General features: G+C 44.5%; 1 protein-coding gene across 1 annotated transcript in view; it reads right to left on the bottom strand.

Annotated features, from left to right (window-relative positions):
- ITPR3 (inositol 1,4,5-trisphosphate receptor type 3) overlaps positions 1 to 20,827 on the bottom strand; it is a 373,063-nt gene that overhangs the window by 183,406 nt on the left and 168,830 nt on the right. Inside the window, exons 18-21 of the mRNA XM_073666508.1 lie at positions 10,286 to 10,468; positions 9,900 to 10,151; positions 7,450 to 7,594; positions 5,695 to 5,845 (exon numbers count right to left, since the gene is read on the bottom strand). Coding sequence (XP_073522609.1) covers positions 5,695 to 5,845; positions 7,450 to 7,594; positions 9,900 to 10,151; positions 10,286 to 10,468 — 731 coding nt within the window. The remainder of the gene's footprint in view (positions 1 to 5,694; positions 5,846 to 7,449; positions 7,595 to 9,899; positions 10,152 to 10,285; positions 10,469 to 20,827) is intronic.

Genomic DNA, 20,827 nt, shown 5'->3' with positions numbered 1-20,827 from the left:
ATAAAAACATAATGGGAATGCTTCTTTAAATAAGTGATATTTCTCGTTGCTGTGTTTTTAGGGAATCTGGGATCAGATCTCAAGCGATGCTAATGGTTCCATGGAACCATGGTAGGTTGCTGACAGTGGCTTCATTTATGATACTGTCACGGGTGTGTCAGATGTGACAGTCGCCCTGAAGTTGGTTGCAGAAGATCTCTTTGTTTGGCATTACAGATGCCTTCTTAAATCTGTCTATAGGACCTAGTGGTTACCTTCCTCCTGCTAATTGACACCCAGGCCTGGATGTTTAAATACTTTGTTTGCTACAGGGAGGTGCCGGTGATATTCACATGTTCGCTTGTGAAGGCTTGGAGCAATTGCAGTCTGCTTACTTCCTCTCTGGTGCTAGGAGGACGTTTGGTGTAATCTCTCTGAAGTTGGCTCAAGCCAAGTTACTTTCTTAGTTGTTAGTGGGGACTTACTAGTTCTCACCCACCTTTTCCCAATCCAAGGCAAAGCGCTAGGGACATACAGGGCTTAGGTTTCCTGTGCGGCAATTGGTGATGAACTAATATAGCGATGATAGGAGAGACAGGGTGATATCAGATCTGTCTAGGAGGTCTCCACCCCCCTTTCCCTAGTGTCTGGGTTTCCTTATCCTCTTAACCTTCGTGTTGCACTTAGTCTTGTCCACATCTGGCGTGACATGATCAACGACCGTGCACATTTAGAAAAAAAAAACCTGACACTTGAGTTTATTTGTGTGGGGTTTTTTTCGGGCATTTTTCTTTTCTTCCTTTTGGTATGGTTTCAGTTGCAGAGCGCTGTGCAGTCTGTCTCTGGAGGTGAATGACCTCCACTGTGAGGTTCAACAACAGCATCAGCGGCTACAGGTCGCTAATGTAGAGGTCTCTGCAGGTAGGCCTGTCCAGCCTGAACCTAAGGTTGCCCTCCTGGACAGGTTTTCAGGAGGTAGGGACAAGTTTTTTGTGTTCAAGGAAGCCTGCAAACTGTACTTTAAACTTCGTCCTTACTCCTCCGGAAGTGAGTAGCAACGAGTGGGAATTGTGATCTCACTGCTGCAGGGAGATCCGCAATCCTGGGCTTTTTGTTTACCGCAGGATTCGGTTTGTCTTCAGTCTGTGGAGGATTTTTTTGGGGCCCTGGCCCTCATCTATGATGACTCTGACTGAGTCACCTTGGCTGAGTCTAGGCTATGTTGCCTTCAGCAGGGGAATTGGTCAGTGGAGACGTACAGTTCTGAATTCTATAGATGGGCAATGGATTCTAAATAGAATGACTCAGCTCATAGAAGCCAATTTTGAGAGGGCCTTACTGAAAGGTTGAAAGATGCTTTGGCAGTATATGAAACCCCTGAGTCCTTGGAGGCTGCCATGTTGTTGGCTATACGTCTTGATAGACGCCTTCGGGATAGGTGGGTGAGACCTCTGCCGGAAGTACGGTCTGGCGGTGAACCAGTACTGGGGGAGATGGAGGAACCAATGCAGTTAGGGGGTGCCTCTGCATCATACATTTCCCTGGAGATTCGCAACAAAAAAAGACATGTTTTTTTTGTGGGAAAAAGGGACATTTTATTAAGGCCTGTCCTTTGATTCCTAAGCAAAAGGAGACTCGATTAACCCTTGGTAGTCTGGAGTTGGATAAGCAAGGGGTGCATTTATCGCCAACCTGCAGTTCCCGGTTAGTCCTGACAGCAGAGGTGGTGCTAGAGAGCAAAACCGAGAACATTTCTGTGTTTGTTGACAGTGGAGCTGGAGTCCGCATGGTTGGTGGCCTATTCTCATCTTTGCCATCGATTCAGTGCCACTTGTATAGAAAGCACTAACTCAGATTGTACAAAATGTAAAACTGAGGTTGGGGTCGGTTCATTGTGAGATAATCCCTTGCTATGTCCTGGACGGTCTTCCCACCCCAATTGCTTTGGGTCTTCGCTGGTTGGTGAAACATAACCCGTTAGTGGATTGGCAAGCTGGGGAGATCATTGAATGGGGAGATTACTGCCATGAGAACAGTTTACATATTTTCCTTGCTACAGTCGCCAAGGAAATATTACCTGCTTTTCTGTCTGGTTTTGAGGACGTTTTTTCTGAGAGGGGGTGTCAGAATTTGCCTTTTCATCATGCATATGACTGTCCTATTAACCTGACCCCGGAGCTAAACTACCAAAGTCCAGACTGTATAATCTTTCTGGCCCTGAGAGACAAGCCATGAAGGATTACATTGCGGAAAGTCTGGAGAAGGAACACATCAGGTCCTTATCTTCACTCGTGGCGGCCTACGTCCCTGTTTAGATTTCCGTTCCGGGAATTAAATCAAATTACCATCTGAGATCCATATCCTCTTCCTCTGATTCCACATTTGTTCAGCCAGGTTGTGGGAGGTAAGGTATTCTCCAAGTTGGATTTAAAGGGAGCCTACAATCTGGTTAGAATCAGAGAAGGGGATGAATGTAAAACAGCGTTCAATACCCCTGAAGGGCATTTCGAGAGTCTGGTTATGCCTTTCGGTTTGACGAAAGCACCTGCGGTGTTCCAGCATTTCATAAATGATATTTTCCATCATTTGGTGGGGAGGTTTGTGGTCTATCTGGACGATATTTTGGTTTACTCACCCGATATTGAACCACATCAGGGGCATGTTAAACAGGTGCTCCCGATATTACGGGATAACAAACTATATGCCAAACTAGAAAAATGTGTTTTCACCGTTCAGGAGGTGCAGTTTTTGGGGTACGTGTTGTCACCTTCGGGTTTTCGGATGGATCCGGAGAAGATCCGTGCAGTCCTTGATTAGAACCGTCCCGAGAACCTGAAGGCTCTACGTTTTCTGGGCTTTACTAATTTTTACCGGAAATTCATCCAAAATTACTTGAATCGTGAAACCCCTTACTGACATGACTAGGAAGGGGTCTGATTTTTCCAAATGGTCGGATGCCTCCCTCCAGGCTTTTTCTTCCTTAAAGAATTGTTTTGCCACGGCACCTATACTCAGTCAACCCGATGTTTCCCAACCCTTTATTATGGAAGTTGATGCGTTGTTGTATCATGGCCGTCCCCTGGTAAATGGCGCCCATGCGCTTTTTTTTCTAAAAAATTGTCTTCAGCTGAGAAAAATTATGGCGTGGGTAATAGGGAACTTTTGGCAATCAAATTGGGGTTCAAAGAATAGCGACATTGGTTGGAGGGGGCTGTCCATCCTATTACTGACCATAAGAACCTGTCATATCTCCAATCAGCTAAACATCTCAACCCTAGGCAAGCCAGATGGTCCCTGTTTTTTACTAGGTTCAATTTTGTTGTCACTTTTTGTCCAGGGGTCAAAAATGTCAAGGCTGATGCTTTGTCCCGGAAGGGTGACCATAAGAACCCTGCCCCAATATTACAGAAGGGGGTAGTCATTTCAGTATTGTATCCTGAACTGGAGGGTGAGGGTGTTGGAGACTCAGGACGATGCCCCTGACTCCTGCCCTTCAGGAAGGTTATTTGTACCATCTAACCTGTGCCGCAAAGTAATTAAGGAACATCATAACTCTGTGCTTGCTGGTCATCCAGGTGGTAAGGCAATCGCGGACCTCCTCTCTCGTCGTTTTAGGTGGTCGGGATTGCTTCGGGATGTGATTGAACACGTATCTGCTTGTAGTATTTGCGCGCGTTCTAAAGTATCGCATACCCGTCCGCCTGGTACTCTTCTTTCGCTACCTGTCCCTAGTATGCCATGGACACATTTGTCCATGGATTTTATTACTGACCTACCAGTTTCTGCAGGCAAAACGGTGGTTTTGGTGGTTGTAGATAGCTTCAGTAAAATGGTTCACTTCATCGCATTACCTGCACTTCCAAATGCCAAGACACTTACCAAGGTATTTATAAATGAGACTGTGAAGCTTCACTGGGTTCCCTCTGATGTGGTGTCAGATCGGGGGACACAATTTGTTTCCAAGTTCTGGAAAGCATTCTGTTCTCAACTAGGGGTGCAGCTGTCTTTTTCCTCTGCCTTCCACCCTCAGTCGTATGGACAGACTGAGCGCATCAAACAGAATTTGGAGCGCTACCTCAGGTGTTTCATCTCCGAAAATCAGGATTGAGCTTCCTACTTACCACTGGCAGAATTTGCCATTAATAATCATCGACAAGAATCCACTGGCAGGTCACCGTTCTTTGATGCATACGGTTACAATCCACGGTTTGGCATCTTTGGTGGGGGAGGAGCTTAGGGAGTTCCTGAGAAGGAACGTTTTGCTTCGTCGCTCTCCTCGGTGTGGCGGGGGGTTCTGAGTAATTTAAAGATCATGGGAGACAGGTATAAACGTATGGCTGACAGAAAACGCTGGCCAGGTCTGTACCTGGGTGTGAATGACTTTGTGTAGTTGTCTACCAGGAATATCAAGTTGAAAGTCTCTTCTTGAAAGCTGGGACCTAGGTTTATTATTCCCTATAAAATAACAGCCGTCATTAACCCAGCAGCGTTTCGCCTTGAGCTTCATCAGGCCCTTAAGGTCCACAATGTTTTCCACAGGCCCATACTCAAGAAATATGTGGAACCTCTTGAGCCCTCACCCCTACCGCCGCCCTCAATGATGGTAATCTGGAATTTCAGTTTTCGAGGAATGTAGATTCTCGTCTCCAAACTCGTTCCATACAAAACTTGGTGCACTGGAAGGGTTGTGGTCCAGAAGAGAGGAAATGGTATCAGCATCAGAGGTAAACGCTCCCAGGTTGGTTCGTTCGTTACACACCTCTTACCCTGAGAAACCTGGTCCTGAGGCCACTCGTAAAAGGGGGGTACTGTCACGGGTGTGTCAGATGTAACAATCATTCGTACTGTAATTGGTTGAAGAAGATCTCTTCGTTTTGGCATTGCAGATGCCTTCTTAAATCTGTCTCACTCTAGGACCCAGTGGCTACCTCCCTCGTGCTAATTGACACCCAGGCCTGGGTGTTTAAATACTTATTGCTTGCTATAGGGAGGTGCCGATGCCGATGATATTCACATGTTCCCTTGTGAAGGCTTGGAGCTATTGCAGTCTGCTTACTTCCTCTCTGGTGCTAGGAGGACGTTTGGTATAATATCTCTGAAGTCGGCGCAAGCTAAGTTACTTTCCCCATGTTTGTCTCCCTTGTTGTCTTTAGTTGTTAGTGGGGACTGACTAGTGCCCATCCCCCTTCCCTATCCTGGGCCAAGCGCTAGGGAAATATAGGGCTTAGGTTTCCTTTGTGGCAATTGGTGAGGAACCAATATAGAGATGATAGGGGAGACAAGGTGATAACAGATCAGCTTAGGAGGTCTCCACTTCCTCTTTCCCTACTGTCTGGGCTCCCTTCCCCTCTTCCCTTCGTGTTGCACTTAGTCTTTCCCACACCTGGCGTGACAGATACACATGTAAATGGTGTCTAAGTGTTTTTACTGAAAAGAAAATAAAGAAGCATTCCTAATGTGAAATACATATTTTTTTTCAGGCCTTATGTATTGCTAGACAACATTTTGGATCTTTGCACCTGCCTTTAGTACAGTAGATATTTCAAGCAAGGAGACATTTTAGGTGTCAAATGTAAGAAAGTTTTGACAGGAGGCAGATGTTCAATGTGGATTGTTATATTGCTATATTATATCATAGTGTATTATACTCTACTGTATCAATACAAATCCAATATGTAAAAAAGGGAAACTTCTTACTGCTCCGTTGTGGCATACCTGCTGAATCTTCGCTGTACACAGGATGTGGCACTATTGAATTGCCATTTTGAACACAGTCTATAATTCCTAGTAAAGTTCGTGTCAATCTCAGAAGTTCACTGAAGCTATAGAATCCAAAATATATCAAATGACGTGCAAGGCTGACCACCTACAAGAATAAAGTTACTAAATTAGCTTCAGATGTTGTAATTTACATACACATAATGGCAGAGAATTAGCATACGAAATGTGACAGAATTCTCGTGCAGATAAAATACAACTTTGCCGCATGCACGATTTTTAGAGCAGAATCCACATAATCCAAAACCCTCCCTCTCACTTACACTGTCAGTGTACAAAATCAAATCATGTGGCTATCATTCCCACTGAGACCAGTAGTTCCACAAACAATCACCGCCAATAATACTGTCACTAGGCTCCCTTTAAGAACAAACAAAAAATTTGAGCTTGGTTTAAGTTGGTATACATGCAGCACATAAATGCATGTTTCACAATGGCCATGAATCAGAAAAACCTACAAGAAGTAAAATGAAGCTCCCTTCCTAGAGCTGGATAATACATTTAAAGCTTCCCTAGGCTGGTGTTCACAGTTTGGGACTCAGTCCTTTGTCTGCCCTTATTCACACTGAGGTCAACTTTGACACATGGTAAGGTTTTTAATATTAGACAGAGCAGGTTCTATCTCGAACGGGTTCACCTTGTCGCTGGTGGGATAGATTTCATACTATTTTAGATCAAAAACAGTGTTACTAAGAATCCTATTTTACTTAAATGCACTTGCTTTTTATTCATTTACAGCAGGGTTTATGTTCATTTTGCTTCTTGTAGGTTTTTCCCTTTAAGAACAACAGGACATGGAGCAGCACTGGCAGACAATAAGCTTCCAATACTCAATTATACTCACAAGAACAAATGAGTTAAACACACTTAAAAAGTATGTCAAGCATGTGACACGCCAGTTTTTAACCCACTGTAAAGCAAATTGTCCAACTTAGCTGCTCTGTGTCCAGTTGTCCTTTAAAGGTAACTCATAACAGTATTAATAAAGAGATTATTATTATTATTATTATTGTTGGCGGCAATCACTTGTGGAACTACTGGTCAGATTATGTGGATCATAGATGCAGTAAAGATGTACTTTATCTGTTACTGTGACAGCTTTATAGAACTTTGCATTACTGTGATCTCGAGCATCCTTGCAGTGGGACGTATGACCGGTTAAATAATATATTAGAATTCTGGCACATTTTGCGACAAAAAATTGTCTTTCATAACTTGCACCATATTTATTATGTGTTCAAGACATTTTACATGCCTGGACGTGGCTTTACTTAAAGGGATGTGGCTTAGTGGATTGGGGGTGTGACCTAATGCACAATATTATGCGCCAAAAATGTGCTAAAGCAGCATGAGCTACCACTTTGCTAAATCTGGTGCATTTAAACAGTGTCTAGTTTAAGTTTGAGCCATCTAAACATTAGACAGTATTGATATACTGTATATGCCCCATTATTATCCCAACATTGGCAATAAAATATAAAAAAAAGATCCCTGGTATAAAATAATTATGCAATGTAGGTGCAGCCGTATATTACTAATGCATGCACATATAATAGTAATCAGTGCTGCCAAGGATCTTCTAAAAGTTCCTGGAAGTTTTCCATGACCATATCTTGCAAAGTATAGCCCTACTATATGATCTACTATATGGCGGAATCGGTTTTACTTTTTAATATCCGATTATAGAATGACCTCAAATGTTAGCTTGTTCTTTTCCTCATTGGCAAATGGCGTAGCTTCACTGACAACAGTGTTCAGATAATCTTCCACAAATTCCATTGTATTTGTGAACTTATTTTTCTTGTCATCTCGTGAATCATTCAGGTTGGAGTCATAACTGTGTGAAGAAACAGAAGGTGGAATGCTATGTAATGCTGTACATCCGTCAGCTATAAGACATACGACCTGAGCAATTTATTAGCAGTACAATTCATCATTAGACATGCAGAGGTTGTCCAGGAGTGATATTTTTTTGTATAGAGTGGCAGACAATCCTCACTCTCAACATGGTGCAGACTGCAGGGTTGCACAGCCAATCCCTGGACTAGCGTCTGCACCTGCAGAGTCACTGAGCCCAGGTATTGGTTCCAGTGCTCATGTATGCCGTTGATGTCACTGGTGCAGCCTGTCAGCATAGACCATAGAAGTGGCTTGACCTGGGAGGAGTGTATTGGTAAGTTTGTCATTATCTAGGTCTGCAACTAATTTAAAATAAAGATACAGTGGGGAAAATAAGTAATTGATACACTGATGATTTTGCAAGTTTTCCCACCTAAAAAGAATAGAGAGGTCTGTAATTTTTATCATAGGTACACTTCAACTGTGAGAGACAAAATCTTTAAAAAAAAAATCCAGAAAATCACATTGTATGATTTTTATATAATTAATTAGTATTTTATTGCATGAAATAAGTACAGTATTTGATACGATAGAAAAACAGAATGTCCGGTTAAAAGTGATAAGTCTGCAGGCCGCGCCTTCTAGTCGGACGCGACCACTGGCCGTCCGCATCACTAGACAGGTAGTGGCCTCGCTCAATACAAGTGTACAGAGCGAGTCTGCGCAGACTGGCCGGGGGTACATATAAATCATACATACCCTCCGATCCCGGGTCTGAAACCGGCAAATCACCACAGTGTGCATGCTGGAAGGATTCATAAGTCTGCAGTCACACAGACTTATACCTTTTGACTGGACAACCCCTTTAATATTTGGTATTGAAACCTTTGTTTGCAATTACAGAGGTCAGACGTTTCCTGTAGTTCTTGACCAAGTTTGCACCCACTGCAGCAGGGATTTTGTCCCACTCCTCCATACAGATCTTCTCCAGATCTTTCAGGTTTCGGGGCTGTCACTGGGCAACATTTAGTTTCAGCTCCAGCCAAAGATTTTCTATTGGGTTCAGGTCTGGAGACTGGCTAGGCCACTCCAGGACCTTGAAATGCTTCTTACGGAGCCACTCCTTAGTTGCCCTGGCTGTGTGTTTCAAGTCATTGCCATGCTGGAAGACGCAGCTACGACCCATCATCAATGCTCTTATTGAGGGAAGGAGGTTGTTGGCCAAAATCTCCCGATACATGACCCTATCCATGCTCCCTTTAATACGGTGCAGTCATCTTGTCACCTTTGCAGAAAAGCACCCCTAAAGTATGATGTCTCCCTTACCATGATTCACGGTTGGGACGGTGTTCTTGGATTTGTACTCATCCTTCTTCCTTCAAACACGGCGAGTGGAGCTGATACCAAAAAGTTCTATTTTGGTCTCATCAGACCAAATGACCTTCTCCCATGCCTCTTCTGGTTCATCCAGATAGACATTTGCAAACTTCAAACGGGCCCAGCCATGTGCTGCGTGAGCGGGGGACCTTGCTTTCCCTGCACAATTTTAATCCATGACGGCATGGTGAGTTACTATCGGTAATATTTGAGACTGTGGTCCCAGCTCTCTTCAGGTCATTAACTAGGTCCTAGCATTTAGTTCTGGGCCGATTTCTGACCTTTGTCAGAATCATCCTTACCCCACGAGGCGAGATCTTGCATGAAGCCCCAGACAGAGGAAGATTGACAGTCATCTTGTGTTTCTTCCATTTCCTAATAACAGTTGTAGCCTTCTCCCCAAGCTGCTTGCCTATTGTCCTGTAGCCCATTCCAGCCTTGGGCAGGTCTACAATTTTGTCCCTGGTGTCCTTAGACAGCTCTTTGGTCTTGGCCATGGTGGAGAGGTTGGAGTGTGATTGATTGAGTGTGTGGACATGTGTCTTTTATAGAGGTAACAAGTTCAAACAGGTGCAATTAATACAGGTAATGAGTACAGAGTAGGAGGGATTCTTAATGAAAAACTAACAGGTCTGTGAGAGACAGAATTCTTGCTGGTTGGTAGGTGATCGAATACATATTTCATGCAATAAAATGCAATTTAATTAATTAAAAAATCATATAATATGATTTTCTAGTTTTTATTTTTAGATTCTGTCTCAGTTGAAGTGTATCTAAGATGAAAATTACAGACCTCTCCATTCTCTGTAGGTGGGAAAACTTGCAAAATCAGCAGTGTATCAAATACTTATTTCCCCCACTGTATTCCCAGGAAAACCTTCAAAATTAAATTTTACATTTTTAAAGGCAAAGCTAGTAATGCTTACTCCTTAATTGTGATGCTTGTAGGGATTTCAGTCCATAGACGGGCATACTTTACTGGAGTTACTAGTTCTTGAGGGTCTCTGTCTACATGGACATGTAGCATCAGGTGGCAGAAAGAAGCTCTGATCTCAAAAGGAAGCATCTCATCAGCCATACATAGGAAGATCAGATCAACACTCAACTGCTTGGAGATTTCATGAATAGCCAGGTACTGACGATCTAAGCACATTCGTGCAAAAAGTTTCAACTGGTAACTGTGGAAATATATACAAAAAAATCACACATCACCATGAACATTATAAATGTCATGAGTGTGAGCTGTATAGTTAAAATGAAAAATGACCATTGAAATACAAGGAGTCACAAAAGAAGTGCACTAGAAGCTTACCGATAATATGTCAATATATTCTCATCGTGGACATTGCCAGCCCTAGCCTCCTGTGATAACTGTCGGATGCTCTTCTCAAGGGTATCATTGTTTTTGTCTAACCAGACTAGCCAGACTTCCTCTTCACAGTACTCAATGCTCATGTATTCTGGGGATTGAGACATCTCTTTGACTGGTCTCAGTCTTCAGGAAAAAAAAATGCATCAAACATATTAGATACACCTTGGTTGAAAAACATTATAATTATCATAATTATTTACCTACAGATGTAAAGTTGGTTAAATCTTTTAACATGGGAGTGGGTAAGAAGAAGAATTATAATCTTAGGTACTACACATTTAATCTCTATCCTCCGGGACAGCATATATGCCCGTATCTATGCTTTATCAGGGCCTGGATTGGCTCAGACTCACACAATGATGGACCCCTTATACTGCAGGGTGGAAAAAAAGCCTGAAGACCACCCTATGGAGATAACTTTAGAGTCAGTCACTTGCCACTAAAGGTTTACTTCATACCAGATGATTCACAAGTCGATTATTAGACCAGATCTTATTTTTCTAATTAACCGTGGTGCTTTATTAAAGAATGCACAGAAGACAAAAAGTACACGTACATCATTTGCATAGGTTACACAAATAATGGTACATATTGTCAGATAAAGAAAACATGGATTAAGCAAAGCTTCCAATATCTGGGAAAATGACAATGTACAGGAAATATAATACATGTGATAAAAACACATATTCCATCCAAGTGAGTACTCTGTCTGTCTAGATTCAATGCCTAATGAGTTAAAAGCTTCTGAAAAAGAGTAGTCCATATTGCAGTTATAGTTTAGATAATAAATAATGCTCTCATGGGAGAAAATAAAGAAACAAACACTAACATGTTACAAGTTGTCAAAATCAATTGTATACAGTACATAAAGCATCAAAGTAAGGTGTACAATGTCCATTGTCAGTGTGTGGGATATTTGCAAGTCACAATACAACTCCATGGTAGAGTGTGAATGGTTTATAGTAGAGGTGTCTAGTGATGGGCGTACCCGTGGAACATCCACGAGTTTGTCGGGTGAGGTCGAACCTTAAACAAAAAGTACGGTTCGGGTACCAGAAAGGTACCCGAACTTGAATCTGAACCCCATTCAGGGACCGAACATCCGGCGTTTCCTGTGCTGTCATCTGTGTGACAGCGTGAGAAACACCGGCTCTGATCTGCGGTAATTTCGTTACCGCCAGTCAGAGCGCTGCAGTTTCCACTCTGTCACACAGATGACAGCATGTGAGCAAGCAGCTGTGACCGGCAGTAAAAAGGTTACCACCGGTCACAGCGTCAGCTGATGAGAGTACCAATCTCATCATCGTACGCCTGGTCTCGCTGATAGCAATGAGAGCAGGTATACAGGTATACATTGATGAGAGTATTCACCAGCAATAAATAAAATAAAAAATGGCATTGGGTCGCTTCTATTCTTGCTAACCAGCACAGGGAAAGTTGACAGCTGTGGGCTGCAGCCCTCATCTGTCAGGTTTATCTTAGCTGGTTATCAAAAATAGAGGGGTCCCCATGCCATATTTTTTCATTATTAAATAAATAATAAAAAAAAACTGGCATGGGGCACCTCCCATTTTTGACAACCAGCCAAGCTAAAGCAGAAAACTGGGGACTGATTTCTCAGACTGGGAAAAGGCCATGGATATTGGCTCTCCCCAGCCTAAAAATAGCAGCCTGCAGCAGCCCCAGAGAAGGCTCATCTATCAAATGCGCCAATTCTGGCACTTTGTACAGCTGTTACCACTTGCCCTGGTGCGGTGGCAAGTGGGGTAATATTTGTGGGGTTGATGTCAGCTTTGTAATGTCAGCTGACATCAAGCCCAGGGGGTAGTAATGGAGAGGTGTCTATAGGACTATATCAGCTATGAACGCCGCTCACCTTATTGACGTCACCGCTAAGCACTGAAGTTGAGTTCTTATGCTCAGAGCAGTGTCTCCTGGATGCAGGGCTGAGTGGTCGCATCATGAAGCACGTCATGGGACATATGGATTATCGGCTGACAGGTAAGGAATACTGTGATTTTTTATTTTTACATTAATAAATAGGTAAAAGAAAGTGGGGAGTGTTTATATCAAATAAAGGAGTTTTTCTGTTTGTTTTGTTCAACTAAAGGACTATTTTCTGTAACTGTGTTTTTTTTAACTTAAACTTACGGTGTTTAGTAATGGGGGCGTTGATACATGCCTTCCATTATTAACCCATGGGCTTGATGTCAGCTGACATTACAAAGCTAACATCAACCCCACAAATATTACCCCACTTGTCACCGCACCAGGAAGAAATAAAACACACACACAGGTATATCAAGTGTGACTGACAGTCGTTCTGGATCCGGCTGTAGAAGGTCACTGCACTTGGATTTGCAGACGCCTTCTTGATCCTTTCATCTCTGTAGTGTAGTGTTATCCTTCTCCTTCTAGAACCTAGCAGTGACCTCCACCATCTGCTGCTAATTGACAAACCCTTGCTGGATGTTTAAATACCTTCAGTCTCTCCAGAGAGTCGAGTGATAGCTCTATTTTCCTCTTTCCAGGCCTGAAGTACTAGTAGTCGGCTAGTGTCTTCTTGGAGTTCCCTTGGAGGATAGTTGGCGTGATCTCTCTGCTGTCTTCTCCAGCTAAGCATCTTCCCTTGTCTGTTTACAGTTTTGTCTTTCGTTGCAGTGGGGGCTGACTAATGCTCACCCCGTCCCCTCTCTACCTAGGGCCTATCGCTAGGGGCAGTCAGGGATTAGGTTTCCTGCTCAGCGATAGGTACGAAACCATTTAGGTAGTCAGGGTATTGTCAGATCTGCCTAAGGGTCTCCACTCCCCCTTTACCTAGTGGTTGGGCTTCCTCTCGCTCTTCCCGTCGTTGTGCACTTAGTCTTTCCCTCACCTTGCGTGACACCTAATCCCGATGCCCTCATCTCCTGTAAGAGAATAAAAATAAAAAACAACAATATCCCTCACCTGTCCGAAGTTCTGTCCCACGCCATAATCCAGTGGTTTTCAGCCGGGAACAGTCGCTTCTTGGAACCGTCCCGGTTGAAAATTATTTATCCCAGACTTGGAATACGGCGTGGGACAGAACTTCGGACAGGTGAGGGATATTTTTGTTTTGTATTTTTGTTTTCTTACAGGAGACAAGGGCATTGGGGATTAGGTGTTAGGTGAGTATAATAGTGCTTGTTGCTTTTAAATAAAAAAGTAAAACTGTGTCTGAGTTTTATTTCAAATAAAATAATTTATTCTGGGTGTTTGTCTTTATTTAACAATTTGACTATAGGAATAGTAATGGATATGCGTCTTACAGACGTGTCTCCATTACTAACCTGTGGGATTGATGTCATCGGACAATACAAAGGAGACATCAACCCCACATATATTACCCCAATTGCCATCGCCACAAGGCAGTGGGGAGAGCCAGGCAAAGTGCAAGAACTGGCACATCTTATAGATGCAAGCTGATATTTTTAGGCCAGCCCCCAGCTGTCTGCTTTAGCTTGGCTGGTTGTCAAAAATGGGGGTCCGCAAGCCGTCTTTTTAAATTATTTATTTAAATAATTAAAAAAACAGTGAGGGATCCCTCCATTCTTGATATCCAGCCTTGCTAAATCTGACAGCTGAGGGTTGAAGCCCATAGCTGTTAGTTTTGCTTGGCTGGTTATCAAAAATACAGGTGAACCCACACCATTTATTTTTAAAATTTATTTATATAACAGGCGCCGACAGATAAATACTCCCATCAGCCGCACCTGCTCTCGCTGTTATCGGCAACAGCAGGCTGATGCTTGTAGTAGTCTCATCTACCAACACCTGTGACCGGAGGTAAACCTTTTACCTCCGGTCACAGCTGCAGGCTCAAGCTGTCATCTGACAGCATGGAAATCGCAGAGCTCTGACCAGTGGTATTAATCTTACCACCAATCAGAAGCAGTGTTTGTGGCGCTATCATGCAGATGACAGCATAGCAAACACCCAATGTTCAGGCCCTTTATCCCACGCTGTCACCTGACAGCATGGGAACCGCAGCGCTCTGACTGGTGGTATTAATCTTACTGCCGATCAGAGGCAGTGTTTGCAGTGTTGTCATGCTCATGACAGTGTGGCAAACACCTGATGTTCGGGTCCCCCATTCATGTGAATTAGGGTCCGTGTTCGGTTTCAGGCACTGTTCTGGTGCCCGAACCCAAACTTTTAATAAACTGTTCGGCATTGGGCTGAACCCGCCGAACCCGAACAGTCAGGGGTTCGCCCATCAGTACTGCCAGGTGCTCGAGTTCGACATATCGTGGATCGGACTGACAGATTGCTGGGTGAGGATGGGGAAAACCCAGCGGTCATGGCACACATTGGTACCAATGACAAAGCTAGAGGCAGGTGGAAGGTCCTTAAAAATGATTGGAGGGAACTAGGAGAGAAGCTGAAGGCCAGGTGTCTTCAGAAATACTGCTGGTGCCACGAGCGTCACTAGAAAGACAGCAGGAGCTTAGGGAGGTAAAAAAAAAAGTGGCTTAGAAATTGGTGCAGGAAGTAAGAATTTGGGTTCATGGAGAACTGGGCCGAGTTGGATGTTGGCTACAGGCTCTATGGTAGGGACGATAGGGACAGGCTGCACCTCACTGGGGAGGGTGCAGCTATGTTGGGGGAAAAATGGAGGAGCTTTTAAATTAGGATCTGGGGGAAGGGAGGGTAGTTGTGTTAATAAGGGGATAAATAGAGTAGACAGAGAGAGTGAGACCGTAGGGGTTAATGAGGAACTGGGATATGCAAGGAAAGTAGGGAGCTGAGTTAGAGTAAGAAATGTGCTAATAGTATTAAATGTTTGCTGGCAAATGCAAGAAGTCTCGCAAACAAAATGAATGAACTGGAGACTCTTACAGGAGAAGTAAATTAGAATATCATCAAAAAGTTAATTTATTTCAGTTCATCAATACAAAAAGTGAAACTCATATTATATAGGGTCATTACAAACAGAGTGATCTATTTCAAGTGTTTATTTCTGTTAATGTTGATGATTATGGCTTAGAGCCAATGAAAACACAAAAGTCATTATCTCAGTAAATTACAATAATTAACAAAAAATACCTGCACAGGCTTCCTAAGCGTTTAAAAAGGTTTCTTAGTCTGTTTCAGTAGGCTCCACAATCATGGAGAAGACTGCTGACTTGACAGATGTCCAGAAGGCAGTCATTGATACACTCCACAAGGTCCCAGAGTTCCAATTTTCATTTGGAAATCAAGGTCCCAGAGTCTGGAAGAAGAGTGGAGAGGCACACAATCCAAACTGCTTGGGTCTAGTGTGAAGTTTCCACAATCAGTGATGGTTTGGGGAGCCATGTCATCTGCTGGTGTAGGTCCACTGTGTTTTATCAAGACCAAAGTCAGCGCAGCCGTCTACCATGAAATTTTAGAGAACTTCATGCTTCCTTCTGCCGAAAAGCTTTTGGGAGATGGAAATTTCATTCTCCAGCAGGACTTGGCATCTATCCACACTGCCAAAAGTACCAACACCCCAATACCTGGTTTAAAAACAACAGTATCACTGTGCTTGATTGGCCAGCAAACTCGCCTGACCTTAACTCCATAGAGAATCTATGGGATATTGTCAAGAGGAAGATGAGAGACACCAGACCCAACAATGCAGATGAGCTGAAGGCTGCTATCAAAGCAACCTGAGCTTCCATAACACCTCAGCAGTACCACAGGCTGATCGCCTCCATGCCACACCGCATTGATGCAGTAATTGATACAAAAGGAGCCCCGATCAAGTATTGAGTGCATTTTGTAAGGTTGCGCTATTCATCACGCTGGGGTACTCGCTTCACCGGGTCAATTAAAGCACACATGCAACTTTTTCCGGTAATATATAGTCCAGCAGTTTATTACACCTCATAAAAAGCCCATAACATAGTCCATCTCAGTGGCTCGCTGACATGTTACACATATAACATCCAAGAGCCTTTCCAGTGACAGATATGCCCACATGGCTCCAGACACAGCCTTCAGCAAGGTAACAATATCAATGTCCACATTAAGCAGCGTTTTTACCTTTGCCGGGTCGTAGCTGCTACAGTCAGCTTGGTTCTGCCACAGCTATGGCTTTAAGGCTTCCCAGATGGGGCCTCCGGGCCACTTACCTTCAAAGGCTACTAGTATCTCAAACACAGGGGGATCCAGCCTCTGCCTTCCAGGCTAGTGGAGTCCCACACAGGGACCAGGCCTCTCGCCCTCCAAGGCTATAGGTATCTCCAACACCGAGGATCCAGCCTTTGCCTTCCAGATTTCACCAGGCCTCTCTCTCTAGGCCTCATCAGGCCACTCTTTCTCTCCCTGTTTCAAAACTGCCAGGGTTTATATATCCTTTTGTGCACACAGGACCTGTGATGATGTCACAGTCCCGTGATCAGTCACCTGAGGGGGAGGTAAATGGTCAGGTAGAGCACACCCCCTGGACATTCTAGCAATGCAGCAAGCCGCTGCAACACAATTTACTGAACATACATTTCAGTAAGCCAACATTTCGAATTTTAAAAACATTTTTCAAGCTGTTGTTATAAAGTATTCTAATTTACTGAGATAATGACTTTTGTGTTTTCATTGGTTGTAAGCCATAATCATCAACATTAACAGAAATAAACACTTGAAATAGATCACTCTGTTTGTAATGACTGTATATAATATGAGTTTCACTCTTTGTATTAAAATAAAATGTATAATTAAAATATAATTATAAAATAAATGAAATAAATTAACTTTTCAATGATATTCTAATTTAGTGAGGTTGCACCAGTATGTCGGTCACAGAATACGATGTGGTGGGCATTACGGGAACCTGGCTGCATGAAAGCCATGACTGGGTGACAAACAGAGGGTTATACTACATTTAGAAAGGACAGGAAACACAAAAAAGGTGTAGGGGTGTGTATTTTCGTAATATCCAACTTAAAACCTGTGCTTAATGACGATATTAGGGGAAGCTGCAACAATGTAGAGTCAGTGTGGGTAAATGTACATGATGATGGAAACAATGGAAAGCTGCAAATTGAAGTTGGCTATAAGCCTCCTAATATGGCTGAAAAGGTAGAGGATGAAATGCTGCAACAAATAATAGGGTCCTTATTATGGGGGATTTTATCTATCCAGACATTCAGTGGGACATAGAATCTTCCAGTTGTGCTAAAAGCTGCAATTTCTTATACACAATTCCCTCTCTCAGCTGATAGATGAACCAATCAGGAGAGATAATCTGCTGGATCTGGTTCTGTCAAACAGACCAGACACAATTTCAGATCCACAGGTCAATGAGCATTAAGGATGCAGTGGGAAGTTTTGTTACAGGTCTGGGTGGTGGAACCTTTGTGAGGGGCATAACTAAGAGCCTATCTGTTAGGCGTCAGGCGTTTGCTGGATCTGAAATGGGTTCAGAATCATCAATGGATTCTGTGATCTCCCATTCCAGTCCAGCTGGGGCAGATGCTGCTCAGCATCATCATTGGGCCCACCGCCTAGCTGGTGCACGAGATGTACAGGTTGTCTCTCAGGTGTTTGTTCCTAGCAACATGAAGGATAGGTTGCGGAGGGAAATAGGGCTGCTACAGCCTAAGTCCAGGATTCTCTGTACTGAGCATGCCCGTGACATGGCAGACCGTGATTGGTGGTTTGGGAGTCAGCTGATCCGGTGACCTGGCACCGCCTGATTGGTCGCGGGTGAAGTCACCAATAATGCGACGGTGGGCAGGGCTTAATCTTTAAATAGCCCGCCCACAAACATGGCGGCGCGCTCTGATCATTGAGCTATGTTGGTGTTAATGTGTGGACGCTTGGTCGTTTGGGCTCCACGTGTGCTTTAGCTTCTGTCAGGCAGGTTTAGCGGGGGATAGGTAGCCCTAGATGGAGGGAGGCAGGTAGCTTCGTCTGACAGTCCGGCTCCGACAAAGGGGTTGCCATACACCCCGAGCAGTCTGCAGACGCCGTATTCCCGGCACCGCCTGTAAGCCACGTGGAGAGATACTCCTCAGTCCGGTAGCACGCCGGCTGGGAGCACGTACACGCCGGTGTGAATCACACATGCATCCTAGTGCCTGCTGCGTAGTCCCTGTGCAGTAAACAGGGCTACGGATACATTATTTGTCGCACATCTCTCGTGCAGTTAAGGGAGATAGTGCAAATCCCTATTCCCGTTCCCGTGTGCAGTAACACGGAGGTGATTGTTATTTCTGTTGGTTGTTTTACCTTCTTACCCGGAAGGTGTTTGGCCGCAGTCCTCCAGGCCATGGACCCACAAAAGTTGGTGGCGGTACAGAACTGGCAGGAGCCCCATTCCCTTAAAGCGGTACAACGCTTCATGGGCTTTATCAACTACTACCGGCAGTTCATACCACATTTTTCCATACTGGTGGCTCCTTTGGCCACTTTAACCAGGAAAGGTGCCAATCCCAAGAATTGGTCTAAGGAGACATCCGAGGCGTTCCAGGAGATTAAATCCTATTTTTCTAGAGCTCCCATTCTCCGTCGCCCGGATGTGGACAAACCATTCTTCCTGGAGGTCGATGCTTCCTCTGTTGGAGCAGGAGCGGTTCAATCTCAAAAGAATGAACAGGGTCGGACAAGACCATGTTTTTTCTTCTCCAAGACCTTCTCTCCAGCAGAGAGGAATTATACGATTGGTGACAAAGAATTACTTGCTATTAAGATGGCTTTTTCGGAATGGAGGTACCTCTTGGAGGGAGCTAAACATCCTTTCATGGTGTATTCCGATCATAAAAATCTTTCGTACCTACAGACGGCGCAGCGTCTTAACCCAAGGCAGGCCAGGTGGTCTCTTTTCTTTTCCCGATTCAATTTTTCCATTCACTTTTTAAAAGGGGAAAAGAACCCTCGGGCGGACGCTTTGTCCCGGTCCATGGATACGGCTGAGGACGATGATGAGCCCAGGCTTATTGTTCCTCCGGAGTGTATGCAGATGGTGGCTTCAGTGTCCCTAAACCAGGTTCCCCCTGGGAGGACGTTCGTTCCTCCTAATTTACAAAATGAGGTGCTCTCCTGGGCACATGCCTCTAAGATCGGAGGTCATTTTGGGGTCAAAGGTACCACGGAGTTTCTCCAACGGTCGCATTGGTGGCCTCGGTTACCCCAGGACGTTAAGGAATATGTTCAAACGTGTGTCTCCTGTGCGAGAAATAATTCGTCCCGTCAGAGGCCGGCTGGTCTTCTTCATCCGTTACCCGTGGCGGATAGACCTTGGGAGCTGATTGGGATGGATTTCATTGTCGAGTTACCTAAATCCCGGGGAAACACGACAATATGGGTGGTTTCTGATCATTTTTCTAAGATGGTTCACCTGGTTCCTTTGCCTAGGGTACCGTTTTCCCGGGTTCTGGCATCACTGTTCATTCGTCACGTTTTCCGTCTCCACAGAATGCCTGATAGGATTGTCTGTGACCGGGGTCCACAGTTTTCCTCCCGGTTCTGGAAAGAATTGTGTAATTTGCTTAGCATTGAAATGAATCTTTCTACTGCCTATCACCCGGAGATCAATGGTCTGGTGGAACGCACTAACCAGACGCTTGTGACATACTTACGCCATTTCGGTTCGGCCAATCATAATGATTGGGCGATATTGCTTCCTTGGGCAGAATTTGCTCTAAACAACGCAGTGGCGGATCCACAGGTCAGACTCCGTTTCTTCTAAATAATGGCCAACATCCGCGAGTCCCGGTTCCTATGCCAGTTCCCTCAGTGGAACCTGGGGTCAGAGATTGGGCTCTGGAGGCGCAGGAGGTTTGGTATCATACCCAGAATGCTATATTGGCCTCCAAGAATCGGATGAGAGAGTCGGCTGACACTCATCGCCATCCAGCCCCCGTATTCTCTCCGGGCGACAGGGTGTGGCTCGCGGCTCGCAATATCAGAGTATGCGGGGAATCTGCTAAGTTTGCCCCCCGTTTTATTGGTCCTTTCAAAATTTTGGCCCAAATAAACCCCGTAGTGTACCGGTTACAGTTACCACGACGCATGAGAATTCACGACACTTTTCATGTGTCGCTCCTTAAGTCGGTTCGCCTGACAAAATTCTCGGAACCCCAACCGGCTTCAGACTCCAGGAGTGATCATCTCGTGATACAGGCGATCGTGGGGTCCAAGATGGTTCGTGGCAAAAAATATTACCTAGTACACCAGAGGGGCCATGGATCTGTGGATTGCTCCTGGGAACCAGTGGACCACATTCATGCTCCCCTGCTCATTGAGGAATATGAGTGTCAAGTGGAGGAGGAAGTTAGAAGGGGGGATAATGTTAGGCGTCAGGCGTTTGCTGGATCTGAAATGGGTTCAGAATCATCAGTGGATTCTGTGGTCTCCCATTCAGGTCCAGCTGGGGCAGATGCTGCTCAGCATCTTCGTTGGTCCCAATGCCTAGCTGGTGCACAAGATGTACAGGTTGTCTCTTGGGTCTTTGTTCCTAGCAACATGAAGGATAGGTTGCGGAGGTAAACAGGGCTG

This window comes from Phyllobates terribilis, unplaced genomic scaffold, assembly GCF_046119375.1.
Source record: "Phyllobates terribilis strain yellow unplaced genomic scaffold, ASM4611937v1 Scaffold_2__4_contigs__length_985480577, whole genome shotgun sequence".
Taxonomy (NCBI): Eukaryota; Metazoa; Chordata; class Amphibia; order Anura; family Dendrobatidae; genus Phyllobates; species Phyllobates terribilis.
Note: the sequence above shows the minus strand (reverse complement) of the source record. Positions and strands in the feature narration are given on the sequence as shown.